The sequence below is a fragment of the Schistocerca nitens genome, chromosome 1 (assembly GCF_023898315.1).
Source record: "Schistocerca nitens isolate TAMUIC-IGC-003100 chromosome 1, iqSchNite1.1, whole genome shotgun sequence".
NCBI classification, from domain to species: Eukaryota; Metazoa; Arthropoda; class Insecta; order Orthoptera; family Acrididae; genus Schistocerca; species Schistocerca nitens.
The window spans coordinates 1058453119-1058477108 of record NC_064614.1 but is presented as its reverse complement, the minus strand read 5'-3'; the positions used below and the strand labels follow the sequence as shown (position 1 = coordinate 1058477108).

The 23990-nt window shown below is 38.6% G+C and overlaps 1 protein-coding gene across 5 annotated transcripts in view; it reads left to right on the top strand.

Moving 5' to 3' along the window:
* The window catches only part of LOC126197430 (probable ATP-dependent RNA helicase DHX34), a 191449-nt gene that overhangs the window by 102074 nt on the left and 65385 nt on the right, over positions 1-23990 (top strand). For all 5 annotated transcript variants that reach the window (XM_049934634.1, XM_049934633.1, XM_049934636.1 and 2 more), the window contains one exon: positions 12237-12425. In XM_049934634.1, the coding sequence (XP_049790591.1) occupies positions 12237-12425 (189 nt within the window). The remainder of the gene's footprint in view (positions 1-12236; positions 12426-23990) is intronic.

Sequence of the window (23990 nt, the reverse complement as noted above, 5' to 3'; positions counted from 1 at the left end):
TGAACTTTCTCCTAGAACTTTAACCCTGCACTTCAATTGTCCCTCTGTTTGTTGAATCTGTTACTAGGTGTTATCACATGCTTTCAGTATTATGACCCAGATTTTTCTGATCGCCTCAAATCATTTCCATTGTCATCATGTGTTTTCAGTATTGCATCCAATTAGAAAAATGAATTTGAAGATACAGTATATTATCACAGCAGTTGAATTTTACAGTTATTTTACATCTGTTTGAAATAGCATCTCCATCATATAACTTCACATAACTGTTTAAGCTAACAAGCCATCAGTGTGCAGCAGGTTCATGAGTACAATACAGGCTTCTCAACAGAAGTAAGTTAAATTTGCTCTGAAATGTAAAGCTTCTTTCATCTCACACTCTATGTCAAGAGTGTTCAGTATTTGTACTGGTACATAAATTTTATATTAAATATTTAGTTAATCAGTTTTTTCTGAAAATATTTCATCCATGTCAGAAGTCAGGCCACAATCTTGTCCTATGATTGTCCTTTTGACCATTTTATAAACTATATTCATATTTCTTTATGTTCATAATTTCTGTTTCTTATACAACTACACCACATGTTTCCTCGTTTCTATAGTTTCAGAGAGAATATGATGCTGCTGTTGACACTGGACTTACATATAAAGTAGCACAATTCTAATTCCCATATGTCACACTCATCACATTTTCTGTAGTTTTTGTAATTCAATTTGAGAAAATTCTGTGGGAAAATTCCTTCGACAAGTCCACAGACTCTCCACTTCCCCAACCGAGCTAGCGCTTTATTTCTAATGAACTTGATTCTGAAGGACATGTAAATCTGAAAGTTTCTTGCTTACTTCTACCTTTTCAAACTGAAACCTTTTGCTACTTCTTCTTGTTTCACACTCTCCCTTCTCATTCTTTTTCCCAGGATACAAGTGAAATAGATTTAGTTATCACATTTTCTGTAGTTTGCGTAATTCAATTTGAGAAAATTCTGTGGGAAAATTCCTTCGACAAGACCACAGACTCTCCACTTCCCCAACTGAGCTAGTGCTTCATTTCTAATGAACTTGATGCTGAAGGACATGTAAATCTGAAAGTTTCTTGCTTACTTCTACCTTTTCAAACTGAAACCTTTTGCTACTTCTTCTTGTTTCACACTCTCCCTTCTCATTCTTCATGATTGTGGCTTTTTCCCAGCATACAAGTGAAATAGATTTAGTGGTTATGTTTACTTGGGCCACTGTGATCTTTTCTTTCACAATTTAACAATGTTACTAGAAAGGAAATAATTTATGAGAAGTCTAACCTCTGATCAGACTGTGTTAGCAACAAACTGGTTCAACATATTTATTCTATTTTTCCACTTCTTTATTTTTCCACTTCTTTATTTTCCTGTTTGTAGCTGTTTACAATGTTTCACCTCTTCTAAGCTTGTACTGATAGCATATCTTTTTCTCTTTAGTAAAAGTAATATATACTTGACATGTCACAATTAGCTGTCATTATTTTTGTTATTTATTTGTGCAAAATGTCATAATTAATTAATATGTAGCACTTATCTTCAGACATCTATATGACTGTCCAATTAGTCAATTATGGAGACTGTTGTATTCTGCTGATAGAGCATTTGACTCTGAGTACACCAATTGTAGTGTCGCCACGCATGTGTACTTAAATCAGTTGCCAACTGTATCAGCACTGGCTGGCCACTAAAGGTCATCCGTAGGAAGCATACAGATGGCACGTTCTCTGCCTGGCCGTCTATCAGGGACTCGCACCTACACTACGTGATTAAAAGTATCCGGACTCCCCCAAAAACATACGTTTTTCATATTAGGTGCATTGTGATGTCACCTACTGCCAGGTCTCCATATCAGCAACCTCACTAGTCATTAGACACTGTGAGAGAGCAGAACGGACTTCGAACGAGGTCAGGTGATGGGTGACACTTGTGTCATATGTCTGTAAGTGAGAATTCCACACTCCTAAACATCCCTAGGTCCACTGTTTCCAATGTGATAGTGAAGTAGAAACATAAAGAGACATGTACAGCACAAAAGCGTACAGGCCGACCTCATCTGTTGACTGACAGAGACTGCCGACAGTTGAAGAGGGTTATAATGTGTAATAGGCAGACATCTATCCAGACCATCACACAGGAATTCCAAACTGCATCATGATCCACTGCAAGTACTATATAGTTAGGCGGGAAGTGCGAAAACTTGGATATCATGGTCAAGCGGCTGCTCGTAAGCCACACATGATGCCAGTAAATGCCAAATGACGCCTTGCTTGGTGTAAGGAGCATAAACATTGTATGATTGAACAATGGAAAAATGTTGTGTGGTGTAATGAATCATGGTGCACTGAATGGAGATCTGATGGCAGGGTGTGGGTATGGCTATGCCCAATGAAGGTTATCTTCCAGCATGTGTAGTACCAACTGTAAAATTCGGAGACATGGGTGTTATGGTGTGGCCATGTTTTTCATGGTGGGGGCTTGCGCCCCTTGTTTTGCATGGCACTATCACAGCACAGGCATACATTGATGTTTTAAGCACCTTCTTGCTTCCCGCTGTTGAAGAGCAATACAGGGATGGCGATTACATCTTTAAACACGATTGAGCACCTGTTGATAATGTGCGGCCTGAGGCAGAGGGGTTACACAACATTAACATCCCTATAATGGACCGGCCTGCACAGAGTCTTCCCCTGAATCCGATAGAACACCTTTGGGATGTTTTGGAACGCTGGCTTCATGCCAGGTCTTGCTGACCGACATCAATACCTCTCCTCAGTGCAGCACTCTGTGAAGAAATAGCTACCATTCCCCAAGAAAACTTCTAGCACCTGATTGAATATATGCCTGCAGGACTGGAAGCTATCATCAAGGCTAAGGGTGGGCTAACACGATATTGAATTCCAGCATTACCGATGGACGTCGTATCGAACTTGTAAGTCATCTTCAGCCAGGTGTCCGGATCCTTTTGATCACATAGTGTATATACGCACAGAGCAGTGCTGACTCACTCTCACTATGTTCTTTTAGTTTGTACCTCTCACATCAGTTGTTCTTAATATCGCTTATGTTGCACATTCTGTATGATTCTTTTGTCTTTTTACGTGTGGAGTCACACAAGGCTTATTTCCTTTATTGGTCAGAGGTTTATTCATAAAGCCATATTTTTGTTATTTGGCTTGGATTCATGTATTACTTGGTTACTACACGATTGGCAACAAAGATAGGATGGTTTACATGTGTGCAGTTTTTAAGTGCCGTTTAATTATGTTTAACCATCAAGGATGCTGTGCTACCTGCCATGATTGAACAGTTTACATCACCATTGGCCACTTTGTCATCCTCCATTAACAGTTAGGGTATCATTCCACTTTTCATCCATATGATGTTTCAGCTGAGAATTGGGAAGCTTACAAAAATAGACTGAGACAGCATTTTTTGGCTTTGGTAGTGACAGACTCAAATTTGTGCAAAGTCTTATTCCTCTTGTGGATTCCACGTAGGGTGTATCAGTTCCTGTGTCAGCTTGCTCCTTTACAAGAACTGGCTTCTATTACTTTTGATCACATGTGCAGTTTATGTCCAACTACCATTGCAAATGAACGCATGTCATAGCAGTGCAAGTTAAATTCTTCTGATGCCACAAGAAACCAAACCAGTCACACAGCATCTGGGCAGCCAAACTTCACGGCCTGAGCCATATGTGTCAATTTGTTACTGATGTCCATAATGACTCTGTGGTGCACAACACAATTATCTGCATAGCTCCAGAGAAGGAAGTATGCCAAATGGCTTTACTCTTTGAAAACCCACTGTTGGGAGGAGTTTTACAAATAGCACAATCTTTTGAAGTTTCTCAAGCAGCAAGTGACAAAACTGACAGTAGTGTCACAAGATGTGCCCACTAGGATGACAGGTAGCTTGCAAAAGTAAGCCGCAGTGGTGGCAGTAAACATGCGGGCCTAGTGCCTAGAAGACCAAGGTCAGCCCGAGCAGCTGCGACCGCCACAACACCAGCATCAGCATTCTCTCTTTCCATCTTGTACTTTCTATTTTGTCCAGCATGAACATTCAAAGTGCCCTAAGCACTTGGCAGAAAAAGGCCACATTGCCTCCTTGTATCGTTCGCCAAAGGTTACTCAGGATATGGACATTTGACTGTAATGCTTGTGACTTCTCCCAAGTTGTTTATCGAGTTAAGAGGTTTTTTTTTTTTTTTTTTTTTTTTTTTTTTTTTTTTTTTTTTTTTTTCCAGATACAGGTTGACACAGGTGCTGCATTTACGTTATTGAATTCTCAAACCTATGTGGGTTTAGGCTAGCAGCCATTGCCACCAGTCCTGCTTAAGCTGGTCATTTATAAGAAACAGAACACTGTGCTGTTGGGACAATTTACAGAATCTGCCTCTTACAAATCAGTGGTATGTTCCATTACATTTTTGGTAGTCGCTGATGCCAGTGTTGAGAACTTGTTCAGGGTCAACGCATTTCAGGCATTTAGATTTTCCATCACTGACGTAGTTCACCTTATGTCCAATTAGGTACTCAATTCTCAATTGGAAACACTGTGTGAGGAGTTTTCGGATTTGTTTTCGAAAGGTATAGGGTGTGCTATGAATTTTTCTGCTGTCATTTCTTTGGAGACCGTGGCTCATTCTTGTTGGGCGTGTCCTATTCTTGTCACTGTGAAAGATCAGGTGAAAGCAGAACTGGACAGACTTTACTGTCTAGGGGTGGTGCAACCTGTTATGGCTAGTGAATGGTTGTCTCTGATGGTTGTAGTTCAGAAGCCGCCAGGGAAACTTCGCCTCTGTGGTACTTCAGTACTACTGTCAATGTGTAGTTGATCATGGATGAGAATCCTCTCCCATGCCAGGAGGAACTGTTGACAAAAATATTGGGTGGTCAGTGCTTTTCTAAAATTGAATTGCCTGAAGTGTATCTGCAGGTTCCTGTGGATGAATAGTTTGGTGCATTCATGTTTTGAATGCTCGTTTTGGTCTCTATCACCTATTTTCACCTTCCTTTTGGTGTGGCTAGTGCAGCAGCTATTTTCCAACAATTTTTAGAGCAAGTGACTATGCCTGTCCCAGGTTGCATTAATTATCTGAATGATATTGTTGTCACAGGCTCCTCCATGGCCAATAACTTGGAAAATTAACACACTATGTTTTCTGTCTTACAGTCCACATGCTCAAAGTGTAACCTCATGAAATCTCAGTTTTTTTCAGCCTTCTATTGTTTATTTTGGGTTTGAGGTCTCACGGGATCGGATTCGAGCTCTGCTAGACCACATCTCTGCTGTTATGTTTATGCCTCACCCCTCATCCATGAAGAAGCTTCAGGCCTTCCTAAGGAAGATAGCCTACTATCATAAATTCCAGCTGGGGTTGGCCACATCGGCCCACATGTTGCATCTCTTGTTACACAAGAATGTACCTTTTTGCTAGACTCTGCATTGTGAACGTGTCTTTCAAATGTTGAAATCCAGATTACTGTCAGTGCCTTGTTTAGATATGTTCTCTCTGGACCAGCCCATAGTTTTGGTGACTGATGCCTCACAGTATGGCCTCAGCAATGTCCAAATAACTGAAAAGTCAACAGTTGTGAACAACAGGTTCTTTTTGCCTCTAAATCTCTTCACTCCAGCCCAGCGGTATTACTCTGATAGAAAAAGAGGCTCTTGCCATAGTCTATACTCTCCAAAAATTTCATATTTTTTTGTATGGCCCCAAGATTCACCTTATTACTGATCATAAACCCTTGGTTCCCTTGTTCAACCCTCACATTTGCTTGCTTGACAAGGCAGCACACCACCTACAATAATAGGCACTATTCTTGTTGTACTACAACTATAAAATCCACTTTCAACCTACATCTAAACATACCAATGCTGATGTCTTCTCCTGCCTTCCTGTGGGTCCTGATCCCACCTTTCATTACGAAGAATTGTTTTGCTTCCTTCTTGATATTGAAATGCAGGCCGCAATTGAGGGTTTCCCAGTTAGGAGCTCTTGCATGGCAACTGCCGTTTCCACTAACCCAGTTCTCTGCCAGGTGGTTCAGTTGTTCAACATGGCTGGCCTGATAAACTGCCACATCAGGCTTCGGACTCTCTGCGCAACAATTTTTCCTTATGGTGTCACCTCTTTGTTTTCAGTGGTGTTTTGCTGTTATCCCTCCCAGAGTAGTCATTCCTGCCATATTATCGCGTGACGTTCTACTCCTTCTCCACCAGGACCATTGAGCAGTTTCACAAACTAAACTGTTAACTAGAAGACATGTATTTTGGCCAGGGATTGATGGCAAAATTGGCCACTCTGCCATGGTCTGTGGACAGTTGCCTGACAACAGGCATCTCTCAGAGCATGTCTGTTCCACTGGCCTGCTCCACGCCAACCATGGTAAAACATTCATGTAGACTTTGTGGGTGTCTTCTTAAATTCCTATGGGCTCTTGGCTGTGGATTCATTTTCTAGGTTTCCTTACATCCTCCGATGTATGTCAACTTCGGCTGAGGTCACGGTTCATAAACTTTTGAGGGTTTCTTCTGTTGAGGGTTTTCCTTGTACCTTGGTTACTGATAATAGGCCCCAGTGTTTTTCTCACACCTTTCAATTGTTTTGCTCCCAACACGGCATTCATCATGTTACGGTTCTGCCATTTCACTCTCCAATCAAATGCTGAGACAGAACAACTGGTGCGTACATTCAAGTCCCAAATAAAAAACTTTGTTGTGAATTGTTTGCCAGACTATGCTCTTTCAATTGTATGAGCACCTACTGCTTCATGTCTATGGGAGAGCAGAGCCCAGCTGAGTTGCTTTGTGGCCGGCGGCCATGCATGCTCCTCCACATTAAGCCACCTGTGCCACACCTGCCATTGGCGGGTTCGTCCAGCCACTCCATATCAGGATCGCCAGTGTGGGCTCAAGACTTTGGTCACCAGCCCAGATACATGCCAGCCACTGTTGTCTGCCACCAGGGAAACTGACTTTGTGAAGTCCATACGGCCAAAGGACTGGTCATGCATTGCTTTCATTAGTTGCACTCCTGCTCACCATCAGAAGCTACCAGTTTGCAGGTGCTGCTCCCATCGCCACAGCCCTCTACTGATCTCCACCTCAAGTCCATTGTTGCATTGACTGCATTGACTGCCTCCACTATGTGTAGAGCCCTGGGGTTCCAGCTTCCTGGCACCAGGTGCCAATCTGTCTCCGGCCTTGGCTCCATTGCCACAGCTTGCTGTTCGGGTCAGGCTGCCTCCAACAGTTCTCTCACCATCATTGTCTCAGCCATCATTGCTGGTGGGTACAGCTGCATCTCATCTACACTGGGACCTTCCTGCTGATGGTGACACAGAGATGGCGATGGCACCTCCTCTGCAGTGCTGTGGTGGGGCATCTCAGTGCGTTCCAGCCCTACAGTCCAGTGCCCGACCGGCACATTGTCCCACTTCCTGCCATTGGCACCAGCTGCCGCCACTACACATCCAATGGATGTGGCTCTTACCAGGCTGCTGGCATCTCCTCCATCGCATGGGCACACCGTCTCCGCATGAGGGAGCAGTGTGCTATATCCGGTCACTATCGGATGTTTGTGTGAGAATGCCAAGTGTAGTATCACTGTGCGTGTGTACTTAAATCAACTACCAACTGTATCAGCATCGTACAGCCACTAGAGGCTGCCTGTAAGAAGTGGTGCATGGCACGGTCTCTGCCATGCCATATATCAGCGAGTGGTGCCTATATATATGCCGAGCAGTGCTGAATCATTCCCACTTTGATCTTTTAGTTTTTACTCCTCACATCAATTGTTCTGTGTATCTATTATGTTGCATCTTCTGTATGATTCTTTTGTCTTGTTATGTGTGGAGTCACGAGAGGCTTATTTCTGTTATTGTTCAGAGGTTTATGAGAAAAGTCATATTTGTGTTACTTGGATTAGTTTTGTGTGTTACCTGGTTACTACAGACACAGTGAGCAAATGACAGTCTTATATAATGCTGAAATCAGTAACATATTGTTCACATAAATAACAAAAATAAAGGCAGTTGATTGGAATATATCAAACATACATTATTAACATACAGTTTCGTGCCCAAGAATTCCATTTGGCAAAATGGATCCCACAAAACATGCATTTTCTCCTTTTTTAGTAATATATTTCAGTTTTTGTGTCTGTGTTGTTGACGAGGTTTCATTATATTCTTTTTCATTATTATTGTGATTTAATAATTACCAGTTTGCTTTTGAGTCCTGTTTCTCTGTGGTTGAGGGCATCATCAAATAACATTTATGTGTTCTCTGTATATTTCTGACTGATTTTTTTCTGTATTTAAGTAATACAGATTGCCCAAAAATGTTCTAGAAGCCAGAATCTATTTTTAAAATCATTTTATCACTCTTATGTAGTCTGTTTAGTAATACAAGCATCTGTGTGGATATTAAAGCAAATCTTTTCCATCCATGATTTTCCTCGACATGTATTCATACATTTATTGTTGAACCTCGTAATAGTATTCCCCTTTTTGTTGACTGGTTTGACGCGGCCCGCCACGAATTCCTCTCCTGTGCTAACCTCTTCATCTCAGAGTAGCACTTGCAAACTACATCCTCAATTATCTGCTGGATGTATTTCAATCTCTGTGTTCCCCTACAGTTTCTGCCCCGTACAGCTCCTTCTAATACCATGGAAGTCATTCCCTCATGCCTTAACAGATGCCCAATCACCCTGTCCCTTCTCCTTATTGTGTTGTCCACATATTCCTTTCCTCTCCGATTCTGCGCAGAACCTCCTCATTCCTTACCTTATCAGTTCACCTAATTTTCAACATTCGTCTGTAGCACCACATCTCAAATGCTTCAATTCTCTTGTGTTCCGCTTTTTCCTCAGTCCATGTTTCACTACCATACAATGCTGTACTCCAGATGTACATTCTCAGAAATTTCTTCCTCAAATTCAGGCCGATATTTGATATTAGTAGACTTCTCTTAGCCAGGAATATCCTTTTTGCCAATGCTAGTGTGCTTTTGATGTCATCTTTGCTCCATCCATCACTCGTTATTTTACTGTCTAGGTACCAGAATTTCGTAACTTCATCTAATTCATGACCATCAATCCTGATGTTAAGTTTCTCGCTGTTCTCATTTCTACTACTTCTCATTACCTTTGATATACTCTCAATCCATACTCTGTGCTCATTAGACTATTCATTCCGTTCAGCAGATCATGTAATTCTTCTTCACTTTCACTCAGGATAGCAATGTCATCAGCAAATTGTATCATTGATATCCTTTCACCTTGAATTTTAATTCCATTGCTGAACCTTTCTTTTATTTCCATCATTGCTTCCTCGATGTACAGATTGAACAGTAGGGGGGAAATACCACATCCTTGTCTTACACCATTTTTAATACGAGCACTTTGTTCTTGTTCATCCACTCTTATTATTCTCTCTTGGCTGTTGTATGTATTATTTATGATCTGTCTCTCCCTATAGCTTACCCCTACTTTTCTCAGAATTTCAAACATCATGCACCATTTTACATTGTCGAACGCTTTTTACAGGTCGACAAATCCTATGAACATGTCTTGATTTTTCTTTAGTCTTGCTTCCATTATTAACCGCTACATCAGAATTGCCTCTCTCGTTCCTGTACCTTTCCTAAAGCCAAACTGATCGTCATCTAGCACATCCTAGATTTTCTTTTCTATTCTTCTGTAAATTATTCTTGTCAGCAACTTGGATGCATGAGCTTGTTAAGCTGATTGTGTGATAATTCTCACACTTGTCAGCTCTTGCTGTCTTCAGTATTGTGTGGATGATTTTTTTTTCAAAAGAGATGATATGTCGCCACATTCATACATTGTACATACCAATGGGAATAGTCGTTTTGTTGCCACTTCTCCAAACGATTTTACAAATTCTGATGGAATGTTATCTATCCCTTTTGCCTAATTTGATCTTAAGTCCTCCAAAGCTCTTTTAAATTCTGATTCTAATACCGGGTCCTTTATCTCTTCTAAATTGACTCCTGTTTCTTCTTCTATCACATCACACAAATCTTCCCCCTCATAGAGGCTTTCAGTGTATTCTTTCCACCTACCTGCTCTCTCATCTGCATTTAACAGGGGAAGTCCCGTTGCACTCTTCATGTTATCACCCTTGCTTTTAATGTCACCGAAGGTTGTTTTGACTTTTCTGTATGCTGAGTCAGTCCTAGTGACAATCGTTTCTTTTTCGATTTCTTCACATTTTTCATGCAGCCATTTTGTCTTACCTTCCCTGCACTTCCTATTTATTTCATTCCTCAGCAACTCATATTTCTGCATTCCTGTGTCTCTTGGAACATTTTTGTAATTCCTCCTTTCATCGATCAATTGAAGTATTTCTTCTGTTACCCATGGTTTCTTCGCAGTTACATTCTTTGTACCTTTTTAGGGACGTCCATTCCTCTTCAACTGTACTGCCTACTGAACTATTCCTTATTGTTGTATCTATAGCCTTAGAGAACTTCAAGCGTATCTCATCATTCCTTAGTACTTCCGTACCCCACTTCTTTGCTTATTGATTCCTCCTGACTAATGTCTTAATCTTCAGCCTACTCTTCATCACTACTATGTTGTGATCTGAGTCCATATCTGCTCCTCAGTATGTCTTACAATCCAGTATCTCATTTGGGAATCTCTGTCTGACCATGATGTAATCTAACTCAAATCTTCCCTTATCACCCAACCTTTTCCCAGTATATATCCTCCTCTTGTGATTCCTAAACAGAGTATTTGCTATTACTAACTGAAGTTTATTACAGAACTCAATTAGTCTTTCTCCTCTCTCATTCCTTGCCCCAAGCCCATATTCTCTTGTAACCTTTTTTCCTAGTCCTTCCCCTACAACTGCACTCCAGTTCCCCATGACTATTAGAGCTTCATCTCCCTTTACATACTGTATTAGCCTTTCAATATCCTCATACACTTTCTCTCTCTCTTCATCTTCAGCTGGCGATGTCTGCATGTATACCTAAACTATCGCTATCGGTTTTGATTTGCTGTTGATTCTGATAAGAATAACCCTATCATTGAACTGTTCACAGTAACACACTCTCTGCCCTACCTTCCTATTCATAATGAATCCTACTCCCGTTATACCATTTTCTGCTGCTGTTGAAATTACCCTATACTCATCTGACCAGAAATCCTTGTTTTCTTTCCACTTCACTTCACTGACCCCTACTATATCTAGATTGAGCCTTTTCATTTCCCTCTTCAGATTTTCTAGTTTCCCTACCATATCCAAGCTTCTGACATTCCATGCCCTGACTCGTAGAATGTTTTTATTTCATTGATTATTCAGTCTATTTCTCATGGTAACCTCCTCCTTGGCAGTCCCTTTCCCAGAGATCCGAATGGGGGACTATTCCGGAATCTTTTACTAAAGGAGAGATCATCATGACACTTCTTCAGTAACAGGCCCATGTCCTATGGATAGACGTTTATGTGTCTTTAATGCTGTGGTTTCCATTGCCTTCTGCATCCTCATGCCTCTCTCTGTGGCAATATTATTCATAAAATGTTAATCACTTGTATAATATTATAGCCATTACATTACGTGTCATTAATGCAGTAGTTTCTATTGTCTTCTGCATCCTCATGCCATTGATCTTAATTGATTCTTCAGGCTTCAGGAGCAGTTTCCCACCCCTAGGACAAGAGAGTGCCCTGAACCTCGGTCCAATCCTCCGTCCTTTTTTACAAGGCCCTTGGCAGAATTAGGGTTACGTCTTATGCCGGAAGTCTTCGGCTACCAATGCCGATTATTAATGAAAATTTAAGCAGCAGCAGGATTCGAATCCAGGACCAAAGACGTTTTGATTATGAATCAAAGATGCTGCCCCAAGACCATGGGTCCTTAGTGACCAATTAATCCAATGGGTTCTATTCTCATCATCTACTATTTGATCACATGATGCACTCTTGACATCGTTAATTAGTTCATATGTTGCTTTCACTAAATTCTTATTTAATTTTCATTAGCATGTTGTGTGAGAGTTCCATCTGTGCCAAATGTATGACAACATCTTTAAGTATTCAGATAAAAGAAATCCTGGCATAGCTAACATTAACAGTAATTGTCATTTAATTTTCTTTTGTATTGCTATTATTTATTCAGTATCATTAAAATTAAGATGTACATAACTATTTAATTCGTATCAAATCTTTTTCAGACATCGCGAAAAGAACTAGAGTCAGATCATGGAGACCCTGTGACATTGCTGAATGCATTACGTGGATGGCTGGAGGTAAAAGCAGAGAGAGGGAGCAATTCTCGCACTTGGTGTCGTCGTAGAGGATTGGAAGAGCAGCGCTTTTATGAAATGATAAAGCTGCGCAGGCAGTTTAAAGAGCTGCTTCAGGTGAGAACATTGTGCTATAATTCTCTTATATTAAAGTAACACCACTTTTTAGATATGTATGTTAATGTAAAAACAGTTTTCTCATTACAATTGTCAGTTTAAAGAGCTGCTTCAGGTGAGAACATTCTACTATAATTCTTTTAGACTACAGTAAAATAATTCAATATCCAAATTTAGCTATACAATTCAGTTCAATAATAATTCAGTGATACAGTTCAGTAATATAGTGGTTATAAAAATGATTAGTATAATTTATAATTGTATAAAGGGTGTTCTCCTCTTCTGTCTGTTCATTATTTGTTCATTCTTTCAGAAATAATTTTTCTTTCCGCATTTGAGATCACCCTTCCTGTAGTCATTTCATTGATCTTTGCTTGCAGTCTGGTTTGTGTGTCTTGCAGTATTTTGGTTTTGTCAGTTTATTTTTAGGCTATCTAATGTAACTTGGAGTTCTCTTATACTTTTTTAATATCTGTAATCTATTTAATGTTGTGCTTACTATTCCACATTTTTTAATATTATTCTCTTACTAATTCCATTTTCTGGTGTTCTCATCAACTATCTAAAGAATTACCTCCGTCTCTTGCTCATCGTGCTCATTACTGGCTCTATTTTGTTGTATACTGTTTCATTTGAAGCTATTCCACAATGTCCATTTGCTTGATATTGTTTGTTTATACATGTCATAAGTATTATTCTTGCCATCAGTTTCTGCTGTATTGGATGTTTTGAAGACAGTTTCAGTTGCATATGTTATCTCTGGTTGTGCTGTTATAATGTTTTAATTTTCCAGTTGTCGATAGTCTTTTTCTTTTGTTGTATGTGCTTCTGGTTATGTAATTTACTTTGTTCAGGTTTTTTTATTCTTTTTTGCCTTGTCACTTTCCTATTTCGTTTATGATATGACATAAATATTTATATTTATGAACAGTTTTGATTTCCAGTTCTTCTATTGTAATTTTGTTTGCAAGTGATGGATCAGTTAACATAATCTTTGTTTTTTAAACTATATTCTGAGACCAATTTTCTGTGCTATTTCTTATATCGATTTAAATTGTTGTGGGTTTCGTGAACATTGTTGGTTAGGAGAGCCCGATCATCAGTACATCGCAAGCAGTTCAAACATATCATTTTTCACTCTTCCAATTCTTATGTTCTTTGGTTTATCCCTGTACCATCCTCTCATTTATATTCCAGAGCACAGTTGAATAGTAAAGGTGATAGGTAGCCACCATTTCTTAGCTTGTTTCTATGAGGAATGGTTCAGAAATTTGTCCTCTAAACTGGACTTTTGATTTGGTGCGGTCAGAGTAAATTATATTGGTTTAATTTGTCTTGGCTGAAGTCTTAGATTCCTTAGAATATTTAAGAAGTTCTACAGAGACAACCACATGCCTTCTTAAAGTCTACAAGTGTTACTGACAGATGGTTGTTGCATTTCCTGTAGTATGCCATAATTTTAAACTAATGATCTCTGCACAGCTTCTCCATCATCTGAAATCTGCCTGGTATTCCCCTAACTCCTTATTCTAATTGTCCATTGATTCTTCCACATATGATCTTAGATAAAATCTTGTGTGTGCAGTCTTATTGGTGAATGATTGCCATGGTCCAGTGTTCAGGGAATTGTTCAGTTATCGAAATTTTTGTTAGAGACATGTGTAAAGAGGTCTTGACTGTGTCACTGGAATATCTCCCCATCAACAAAGCTTATTATCTCAATATACTTTATATTTTTCATCTTTTCAGTGCTTTTTCTATTTGTGAAATTGGAGGGTCTAATTTGTTGTGTTTAATTTTTATTGAGGTATGTACATTGATTTGTCAGACTTTTTCGTTCTTCTCCGTTCAGAAGTTTATTGAATGCTTTTGCCATGATTTCAGCATTTTCTTCATTACTATGTGCCATTCTTCCATCTCCATCTTTCAGTATTAGCGTAGGGGATTCATTTGGTTGTAATTGTTTCCCAAACATTTTGTAGTAGTTCCTGGGATAGGTTTTGTGGTAATAACCTTCTATACCATATAGTGGAGTTGCTGTGAGCTGAGTCACAGCATTCCACAATATGGTGCGTAGTAACTTTCCTTTTTATAATATTGTTAATCTTGTACAGAGTTAATTATGTCATTATGAAACCTTCTCTCGATTCCCTTTAGTGTTTTGCGTGAATTAGTTGCTTTCATTTTTGAGGTTGGTGGCATTATCTTCTGTTTTGTGTGTTTGAAACTTTAACTGTGCTTGGTGTCTTTCTTCTGGAGTCCACGAAGTGTTTTCTTTGTGGATTTGAGGAAGATAAATTCTCAGCTAGTTTTTTGAGACTTGGCACCACTTCCTCTAGGTCTTAATTTGTTGTTTTTTGTCATTTTTAATTAGCTGATGTTGATCATAGCTCCTGTGTGTTTTATTGGGTTTTCCTTTTTTTTTTTTTTTTTTTTTTTTTTGAGTGTAGTGGAGTTCAATTTTAATTGTGTAGTGGTCTTAGCCGGTGTCTGCTCCTCTCAATACTTTAATGCTGTAAATTTCCTTACAAAAATTTTTGGCTGTATGGATATGATCTAGCTGCCATTCTCCCTTTCTCCAGTGCACATTTCCAAGTTTTAAGGTTATTTGGTTTCCTCTTGAAACATCTTGATTTAGATATAACATTGCATTCTCTGCCAAGTTCTACAAGTCTTTGCTCATTCTTGTTTGTAAAGTTACTGACTGCATTTCCCAGTTATTTTTATATTTCCTTTCTTTTCCTTACCGGGCATTGTAGCCTTACAATTTGTTTGAGACCAAAATTCAGCTACCTCAACTTTTGATTTTTCTAGATTTTTTGTTTTTGTTTTTTTGTTTGTAGGAGTGTGAGCACTTATTATTGTGTAAGTGTTATACATTGTTTTAAAAGTTAAGAGTTCCAATTTTTGGCATTATTGCTTGAAAATCAATCATTGTATTTATTATTTTTATATTTACTATATATTCTGTTGCAAATTTAGAACATTGCTTCATGACCCTCTGCTGTGGTAACCCATTGTAAATTCTGTATCCTTATGATTCGAACAGGTCTTCTGTCATGTTTCTTATTTCTTGAAGCTCCACAATTAAAATTTTTCATTGCTGAATCATCTGTGGAGTTCTTGACTTTTCCAGTGTTGAGTAGTGAGTTTCTGACGCGTGTTGTTGCGTAGGTTATTTGCTTATGTTGAATCTTCTTATTGTATGTTAGTGTGCATCCGAGTGATTGCAAACACTCCAGTTCATTGCTGTCTTCTAGTTCACTACTCACTGAATCTGACACAGCCTTTACTTCCCTTTTTGGGCAGGGTGGTGGTATATTTTTGCTAAAAGATCTTTCCATATCGGACTTTCAAAGATATTTAACCTTAGTTGAAGTAGGCTATGGTTTTTAACTGCAGATTGTGTATTTAGTCCACAAGAACTATTTTATTCTGCTAAAGTCTGCCGGGCAAGCCAGTGAGGATGTGCCGCATAGGAGTATCATTGCTCCCGCTTCTATAATAGCATTAGTAGGTATGTGGAAAAAACAAGCCCCTTTAAAAAGATATTTCTCTTTAGCTGTATGCCCTGACTTGTGGCTGTACTCAGTGTTTCCTCCCTTTGTTGATTATTGTATCTTACCAAAGTAACTCCTTGGTTGGTACCAGTCACCAGGCAGTGAAGTGTTATCAACTCTATTTGATCTGATGGCACTGGTGCCATTATATCCTGGATTCGTCAGTGCTTTCAATGTTGTTGTTGTGGTCTTCAGTCCAGAGACTGGTTTGATGCAGCTCTCCATGCTACTCTATCCTGTGCAAGCTTCTTCATCTCCCAGTACCTACTGCAACCTACATCCTTCTGGATCTGCTTAATATATTCATCTCTTGGTCTCTCTCTATGATTTTTACCCTCCACGCTGCCCTCCAATACTAAATTTGTGATCCCTTGATGCCTCAGAACATGTCCTACCAACTGATCCCTTCTTCTAGTCAAGGTGTGCCACAAATTTCTCTTCTCCCCAATTCTATTCAATACCTCCTCATTAGTTATGTGGTCTACCCATCTATTCTTCAGCATTCTCCTGTAGCACCATATTTTGAAAGCTTCTAGTCTCTTCTTGTCTAAACTATTTATCGTCCATGTTTCAGTTCCACACATGGCTACACTCCATACAAATTCTTTCAGAAACGACTTCCTGACACTTAAATCTATACTCGATGTTAACAAATTTATCTTCTTCAGAAATGCATTCCTTGCCATTGCCAGAATAAATTTTATATCCTCTCTACTTTGACCATCATCAGTTATTTTGCTCCCCAAATAGCAAAATTCATTTCCTGCTTTAAGTGTCTCATTTCGTAATCTAATTCCCTCAGCATCACCCAATTTAATTCAATTACATTCCGTTATCCTCGTTTTGCTTTTGTTGATTTTCATCTTATATCCACCTTTCAAGACACTGTCTGTTCCGTTCAACTGCTCTTCCAGGTCCTTTGCTGTCTCTGACAGATGTCATCAGCGAACCTCAAAAGTTTGTATTTCTTCTCCATGGATTTTAATTCCTACCCTGAATTTTTCTTTTGTTTCTTTTACTGCTTGCTCAATATACAGATTGAATAACATCAGGGATAGGCTACAAGCCTGTCTCTCTTCCCAACCACTGCTTCCCTTTCATGCCCCTCAACTCTTATAACTGCCATCTGGTTTCTGTACAAATTGTAAATAGCCTTTCACTCCCTGTATTTCACCCCTGCCACCTTCAGAATTTGAAAGAGAGTATTCCAGTCAACATTGTCAAAAGCTTTCTTTAAGTCTACAAATGCTAGAAATGTAGGTTTGCCTTTCCTTAATCTTTTTTCTAAGATAAGTCTTAGGGTCAGTATTGCCTCATATGTTTCAACATTTCTATGGAATCCAACCTGATCTTCCCCGAGGTCGGCTTCTACCAGTTTTTCCATTCATCTGTAAAGAATTTGCGTTAGTATTTTGCAGCCATGACTTATTAAACTGATAGTTCGGTAATTTTCACATCTGTCAACATCTGCTTTCTTTGGAATTGGAATTATTATATTCTTCTTGAAGTCTGAGGGTATTTCACCTGTCTCATACATCTTGCTCACCAGATGGTAGAGTTTTGTCAGGGCTGGCTCTCCCAGGGGTATCAGTAGTTCTAATGGAATGTTGTCTACTTCCAGGGCCTTGTTTCGACTTAGAACTTTCAGTACTCTGTCAAACTTTTCACGCAGTATCATATCTCGTATTTCATCTTCATCTTCATGCTCTCCCATTTCCATAATATAGTCTTCAAGTACATTGCCCTCGTATAGACACTCTATATGCTCCTTCCATCTTTCTGCTTTCCCTTCTTTGCTTAGAACTGGTTTTCCATCTGAGCTCTTGATATTCATACAAGAGGTTCTCTTTTCTCCAAGGGTCTCTTTAATTTTCCTGTAGGCAGTATCTATCTTACCCCTAGTGATAAATGCCTCTAAGTCCTTACATTTGTCCTCTAGCCATCCCTGCTTAGCCATTTTGCACTTCCTGTCGATCTCATTTTTGAGACGTTTGTATTGCTTTTTGCCTCCTTCATTTACTGCATTTTTGTATTTTCTCCTTTCATCAATTAACTTCAATATTTCTTTTGTTACCCAAGGATTTCTAATAGCCCTTGTCTTTTTACCTACTTGATCCTCTGCTGCCTTCACTATTTCATCTCTCAAAGCTAACCATTCTTCATCTGCTGTATTTTTTTCCCCATTCTTGTCAATCATTTCCTAATGTTCTCCCTGAAGCTCTGTATAACCTGGTTCTGTCAGTTTATCCAGGTCCCATCTCTTTAAATTCCCACCTTTTTGCAGTTTCTTCAGTTTTAATCAACAGTTCATAACCAATAGATTGTGGCCAGAGTCCACATTTCCCCTGGAAATGTCTTACAATTTAAAACCTGGTTCCTAAATCCCTCTCTTACCATTATATAATCTATCTGAAACCTTCCAGTGTCTCCAGGCCTCTTCCATGTATACAACCTTCTTTCATGATTCTTGAACCAAGTGTTTGCTATGATTAAGTTATGCTCTGTGCAAAATTCTACCAGGCGGCTTCCTCTTTCATTCCTTACCCCCATTCCATATTCACCTACTATGTTTCCTTCTCTTCCTTTTCCTACTATCGAATTCCAGTCACCCATTACTATTAAATTTTCATATCCCTTCACTATCTGAATAACTTCTTTTATATCATCATACATTTCATCAATCTCTTCGCCATCTGTGGGGCTAGTTGGCATATAAACTTGTACTATAGTGGTGGGCATGGGCTCCATGTCTACCTTGGCCACAATAATGCGTTCACTATGCTGTTTGTAGTAGCTTACCTGCACTCCTATTTTTTTTTTATTCATTATTAAACCTACTCCTGCATTACCCTTATTTGATTTTGTATTTATAACCCTGTATTCACCTGACCAGAAGTCTTGTTCCTCCTGCCACCAAACTTCACTAATTTCCACTATATCTAACTTTAACCTATCCATCTCCCTTTTTAAATTTTCTAACCTACCTGCCCGATTAAGGGATCTGACATTCCATGCTCTGATCCATAGAATGCCAGCTTTCTTTCTCCTGATAACGACAGCCTCCTGAGTAGTCCCCGCCCGGAGATCCAAATGGGGGACTATTTTACCTCGGGTATATTTTACCCAAGAGGATGCCATCATCATTTAACCATACAATAAAGCTGCACACCCCCGGGAAGAATTACAGCTGTAGTTTCCCCTTGCTTTGAGCCGTTTGCAGTACCAGCACAGCAAGGCCATTTTGGTTAGTGTTACAAGGCTAGATCAGTCAACCATCCAGACTGTTGCCCCTGCAACTACTGAAAGGGCTGCTCCCCCTCTTTAGAAACCACACGTTTGTCTGGCCTCTCAATAGATATCACTCCATTGTGGTTGCACCTACGGTACGGCTATCTGTATTGCTTAGGCACGCAAGCCTCCCCACCAACAGCAAGGTCCATGGTTCACTATTTTATTTTATAATTCAACCAAAGGAGCTTTAGACACACTCGATCAGCTAACTGGTACATATACCGCAAACAAACAAAAAACAGTAGATGGCACATGATAGTTTTCTACAATACTCTTAATGTTTCTGCTTACAATGCCTATGCTTTGTGGACATTGATTGACCCTAACTGGAATGCAAGAAAATTGACTAGAAGGAGAATGTTTTTGGAGGAACTTGGAAAGTCACTTGTTGCAGAGCACACTGCATTAAGAAAGCATTTTCCAAGAACAGAACTTTCTTTGAGAATGGGCAGGAGTATCCAAGACCCTGAAGGAGTGGCAGGTGTGGCCAATCAGTAACAACAAGAAACTCTACTAAACATGCACACTATAAGTTCTGTCCTTCAAGCAGTGACAATTAAAAAAAAAACATGTTGTGTGGAAAGTGTAATAAACATGTATGCAAAACACATGTTTTCTGCTTGTGTCCAAACTGCAGCGAGCAAGAAGGAAATAAAGTGATATGGGCAGATGGACAGATGGTTGTTGAGAATGATGTTTTTGGTGGAAATGTCTGTTTTTCCTAATATACTGTGCATGAGCATTAAAATAATAAATTTTCTTTTGTGAAGTTCTGTGTACTATTATTATTATTTCTCTCCTTTCTCAGATGTTATGTCTGGTTAAAAATGGAAAGTGACGTGGACCTTGATCAAGTGTGACTTCCTTTTAACTGTACGGTATATGTTACATTGCATTTAGGAACTTTCGGGTAATTGAACATGTATCAATAATTACAGATTTCTGTAGTTGTATATATACATTTGGATGTAGCTGTATTGCGTTGATGTACTGGTGGATATTGTGTGGTATGACTCCCGTAGTTGATAATATAATTGGTACAATGTCAACTTTATCCTGATTCCACATGTCCTTGACTTCCTCAGCCAGTTGGATGTATTTTTCAATCTTTTCTCCTATTTTCTTCTGTATATTTGTTGTATTGGGTATGGATATTTCGATTAGTTGTGTTAATTTCTTCTTTTTATTGGTGAGTATGATGTCAGGTTTGTTATGTGGTGTTGTTTTATCTGTTATAATGGTTCTGTTCCAGTATAATTTGTATTCATCGTTCTCCAGTACATTTTGTGGTGCATACTTGTATGTGGGAATGTGTTGTTTTATTAGTTTGTGTTGTATGGCAAGTTGTTGATGTATTATTTTTGCTACATTGTCATGTCTTCTGGTGTATTCCGTATTTGCTAGTATTGTACATCCGCTTGTGATGTGATCTACTGTTTCTATTTGTTGTTTGCAAAGTCTGCATTTATCTGTTGTGGTATTGGGATCTTTAATAATATACTTGCTGTAATATATGGTGTTTATTGTTTGATCCTGTATTGCAATCATGAATCCTTCCATCTCACTGTATATATTGCCTTTTCTTAGCCATGTGTTGGATGCGTCTTGATCGATGTGTGGCTGTGTTAGATGATACGGGTGCTTGCCATGTAGTGTTTTCTTTGATACGGGTGCTTGCCATGTAGTGTTTTCTTTTTCCAATTAACTTTCTTTGTATCTGTTGAAGTTATGTGATCTAAAGGGTTGTAGAAGTGGTTATGAAATTGCAATGGTGTAGCCGATGTATTTATATGAGTGATTCCTTTGTGTATTTTGCTAGTTTCTGCTCGTTCTATAAAGAATTTTCTTAAATTGTCTACCTGTCCATAATGTAGATTTTTTATGTCGATAAATCCCCATCCTCCTTCCTTTCTGCTTCATTTGAATCTTTTTGTTGCTGAATGTATGTGATGTGTTCTATATTTGTGGCATTGTGATCGTGTAAGTGTATTGAGTGCTTCTAGGTCTGTGTTACTCCATTTCACTACTCCAAATGCGTAGGTCAATATTGGTATAGCATAGGTATTTATAGCTTTTGTCTTGTTTCTTGCTGTCAATTCTGCTTTGAGTATTTTTGTTAGTCTTTGTCTATATTTTTCTTTTAGTTCTTCTTTAATATTTGTATTATCTATTCCTATTTTTTGTCTGTATCCTAGATATTTATTGGCATCTGTTTTTTCCATTCCTTCTATGCAGTCGCTGTGGTTATCCAATGTGTAATCTTCTTGTTTAGTGTGTTTTCCCTTGACAATGCTATTTTTCTTACATTTGTCTGTTCCAAAAGCCATATTTATATCATTGCTGAATACTTCTGGTTGAGTTGTTGATTTGTTGCTGCCAGTAGTTTTAGATCATCCATGTAAAGCACATGTGTGATTTTGTGTGGGTATGTTCCAGTAATATTGTATCCATAATTTGTATTATTTAGGATGTTGGATAGTGGGTTCAGAGCCAGGCAGAACCAGAAAGGACTTAATGAGTCTCCTTGGTATATTCCACGCTTAATCTGTATTGGCTGTGATGTGATATTATTTGAATCTGTTTGGATATTAAGTGTGATTTTCCAATTTTTCATTACTATGTTTAGGAACTGTATCAATTTAGGATCTACTTTGTACATTTCCAATATTTGTAGTAACCATGAGTGGAGTACACTATCAAAAGCTTTTTGGTAATCAATGTATGCGTTGTGTAGCGACCTTTGTTTAGTTTTTCTTCATTTATAATTTTGTTCTGTGTTGTATGTATCATTAATTTCTGTGTAATGACTGAAGTTAATATTTTGTATATTGTTGGTAGGCATGTTATGGGGCGATATTTAGCTGGGTTTGCTGTGTCTGCTTGATCTTTAGGTTTCAGATAAGTTATTCCATGTGTAAGTGTATCAGGGAATGTGTATGGGTCTGCAATGTAACTGTTAAATAATTTAGTTAGATGTGAATGTGTTGAGGTGAACTTCTTTAGCCAGAAATTTGCTATTTTATCTTTTCCAGGGGCTTTCCAATTGTGAGTAGAATTAATTGCTTGGGTGACTTCATGTTGCAAAATTATCACTTCAGGCATTTGTGGTATCATCTTGTATGTGTCTGTTTCTGCTTGTATCCACCGTGCATGCCTGTTATGCTGTACCGGGTTTGACCATATGTTGCTCCAGAAGTGTTCCATGTCTGTTATGTTTGATAGGTTGTCTATTTTAATGTGTGTGTTATCTATTGTCTGATAAAATTTCTTTTGGTTTGTGTTGAATGTTTGGTTTTGTTTCCTTCTATTTTCACTTTTTTTGTATCTTCTACGTCGTTTGGCCAATGCGTGTAATTTCTGCTTCTTTTCATCTAATTGCTCTATCGCTTCTTGTTGTGAGATTTTACCTAACCTTTTTCGTTTTTTGTCTGATATTTCATTTCTTATAAATTGTGTTAGCTGTCCGATGTCTTTTCTCAGTTTTTCTATTCTGATCTGTAGCCTGTGTTGCCATGCTGGTTTTGTGGGTTTCTTTATTTTCATTTGTTTTGTTGTGTATGATTGTGTTGGTAGTTGTTATTGTTGTTTTGACTTGTGGGTTATTTGGTTGTCTATGCAAGAATGGTCTAATGTCTGTATTTGTGTCTTTGTATTCTATATATGTTAGCTGAAATTTTTCTTCTATAACTAACGTGTGTGTCACTTCATGTTCTATTTGTGCTTGTTCTGGTGGCCATCTTAAGATTTCGTTTTCCTCTGATTGTTTAATTGATGTGTGGTGTTCTTTGTTTGTTTGCTCTGGGATGTTTGAGTCCATTACTGTATTTTCTTCTTCTTCTGATTGCACATTATTTTTTTCCAGTATTTGTTGTACTTGTTGTTTGATGTTTTCTAATTCTGACTGGGGTGTCCTGTTATTTTTGATTATTACATGGATCTGATCAGCTAGTCGTTGTTCTGTTAAAAATTTTAATTATGGGTGTCTGGTAATAAATTTTGTGTATACTTGTGATCTGTATCCAGTTGTGTTGGTTCCTAAGTTTGTTGCTTGGTAATAACAGAACATGAGGTGTCGGTTAACTTCATCTGACCATCTCATCCTCTGTATTTGTTTTCCTTCTAGAGTGGTTGCAAGAAGCATATCCTGCAAAACACCTCTATTTGGATTTAAATCATTTTCTGTGTGGCTAGCAGTGTCATTACCATTGTGGACGGGCATAGGGTTCAAGCGTCATCCCCGACCATGACAGCGCTTCTCCGAGGCTTCATTAGTTCTGTCCTGAACCAACTAATCACACTAAAAGGGGGGTTAGCCCTATTAGTGGTTTGTTCCTTTCGTCGCCTTTTACGACTGGCAGAACATACCGGAGGCCTATTCTTTTCCCGGGCGTCCACGGGGTTTATTATTATTATTATTATTATTATTATTAAATCACTATGATCACGGTAATATAAAAACAGAGTAAGTGGCTTGCAACTGTCCAAAAAATACATGTGAGTAGAAGTTTTTTACAGCATTTTATTGTGTTGGGTCATATTGACCTGAACAGTACATTTGTAAAGTAAAAGTTAACAGAGCATCAGGATTAAATCATTTCAATAAACTTACTTTCTTTCATTTGGAGACATGTTGCATAAGTGATTCCTATAAATTCAAAGTCTCCCTCTTAACTAGGGTGTTTAACTGATAAAAATTATGTTTATCAAAATTTAC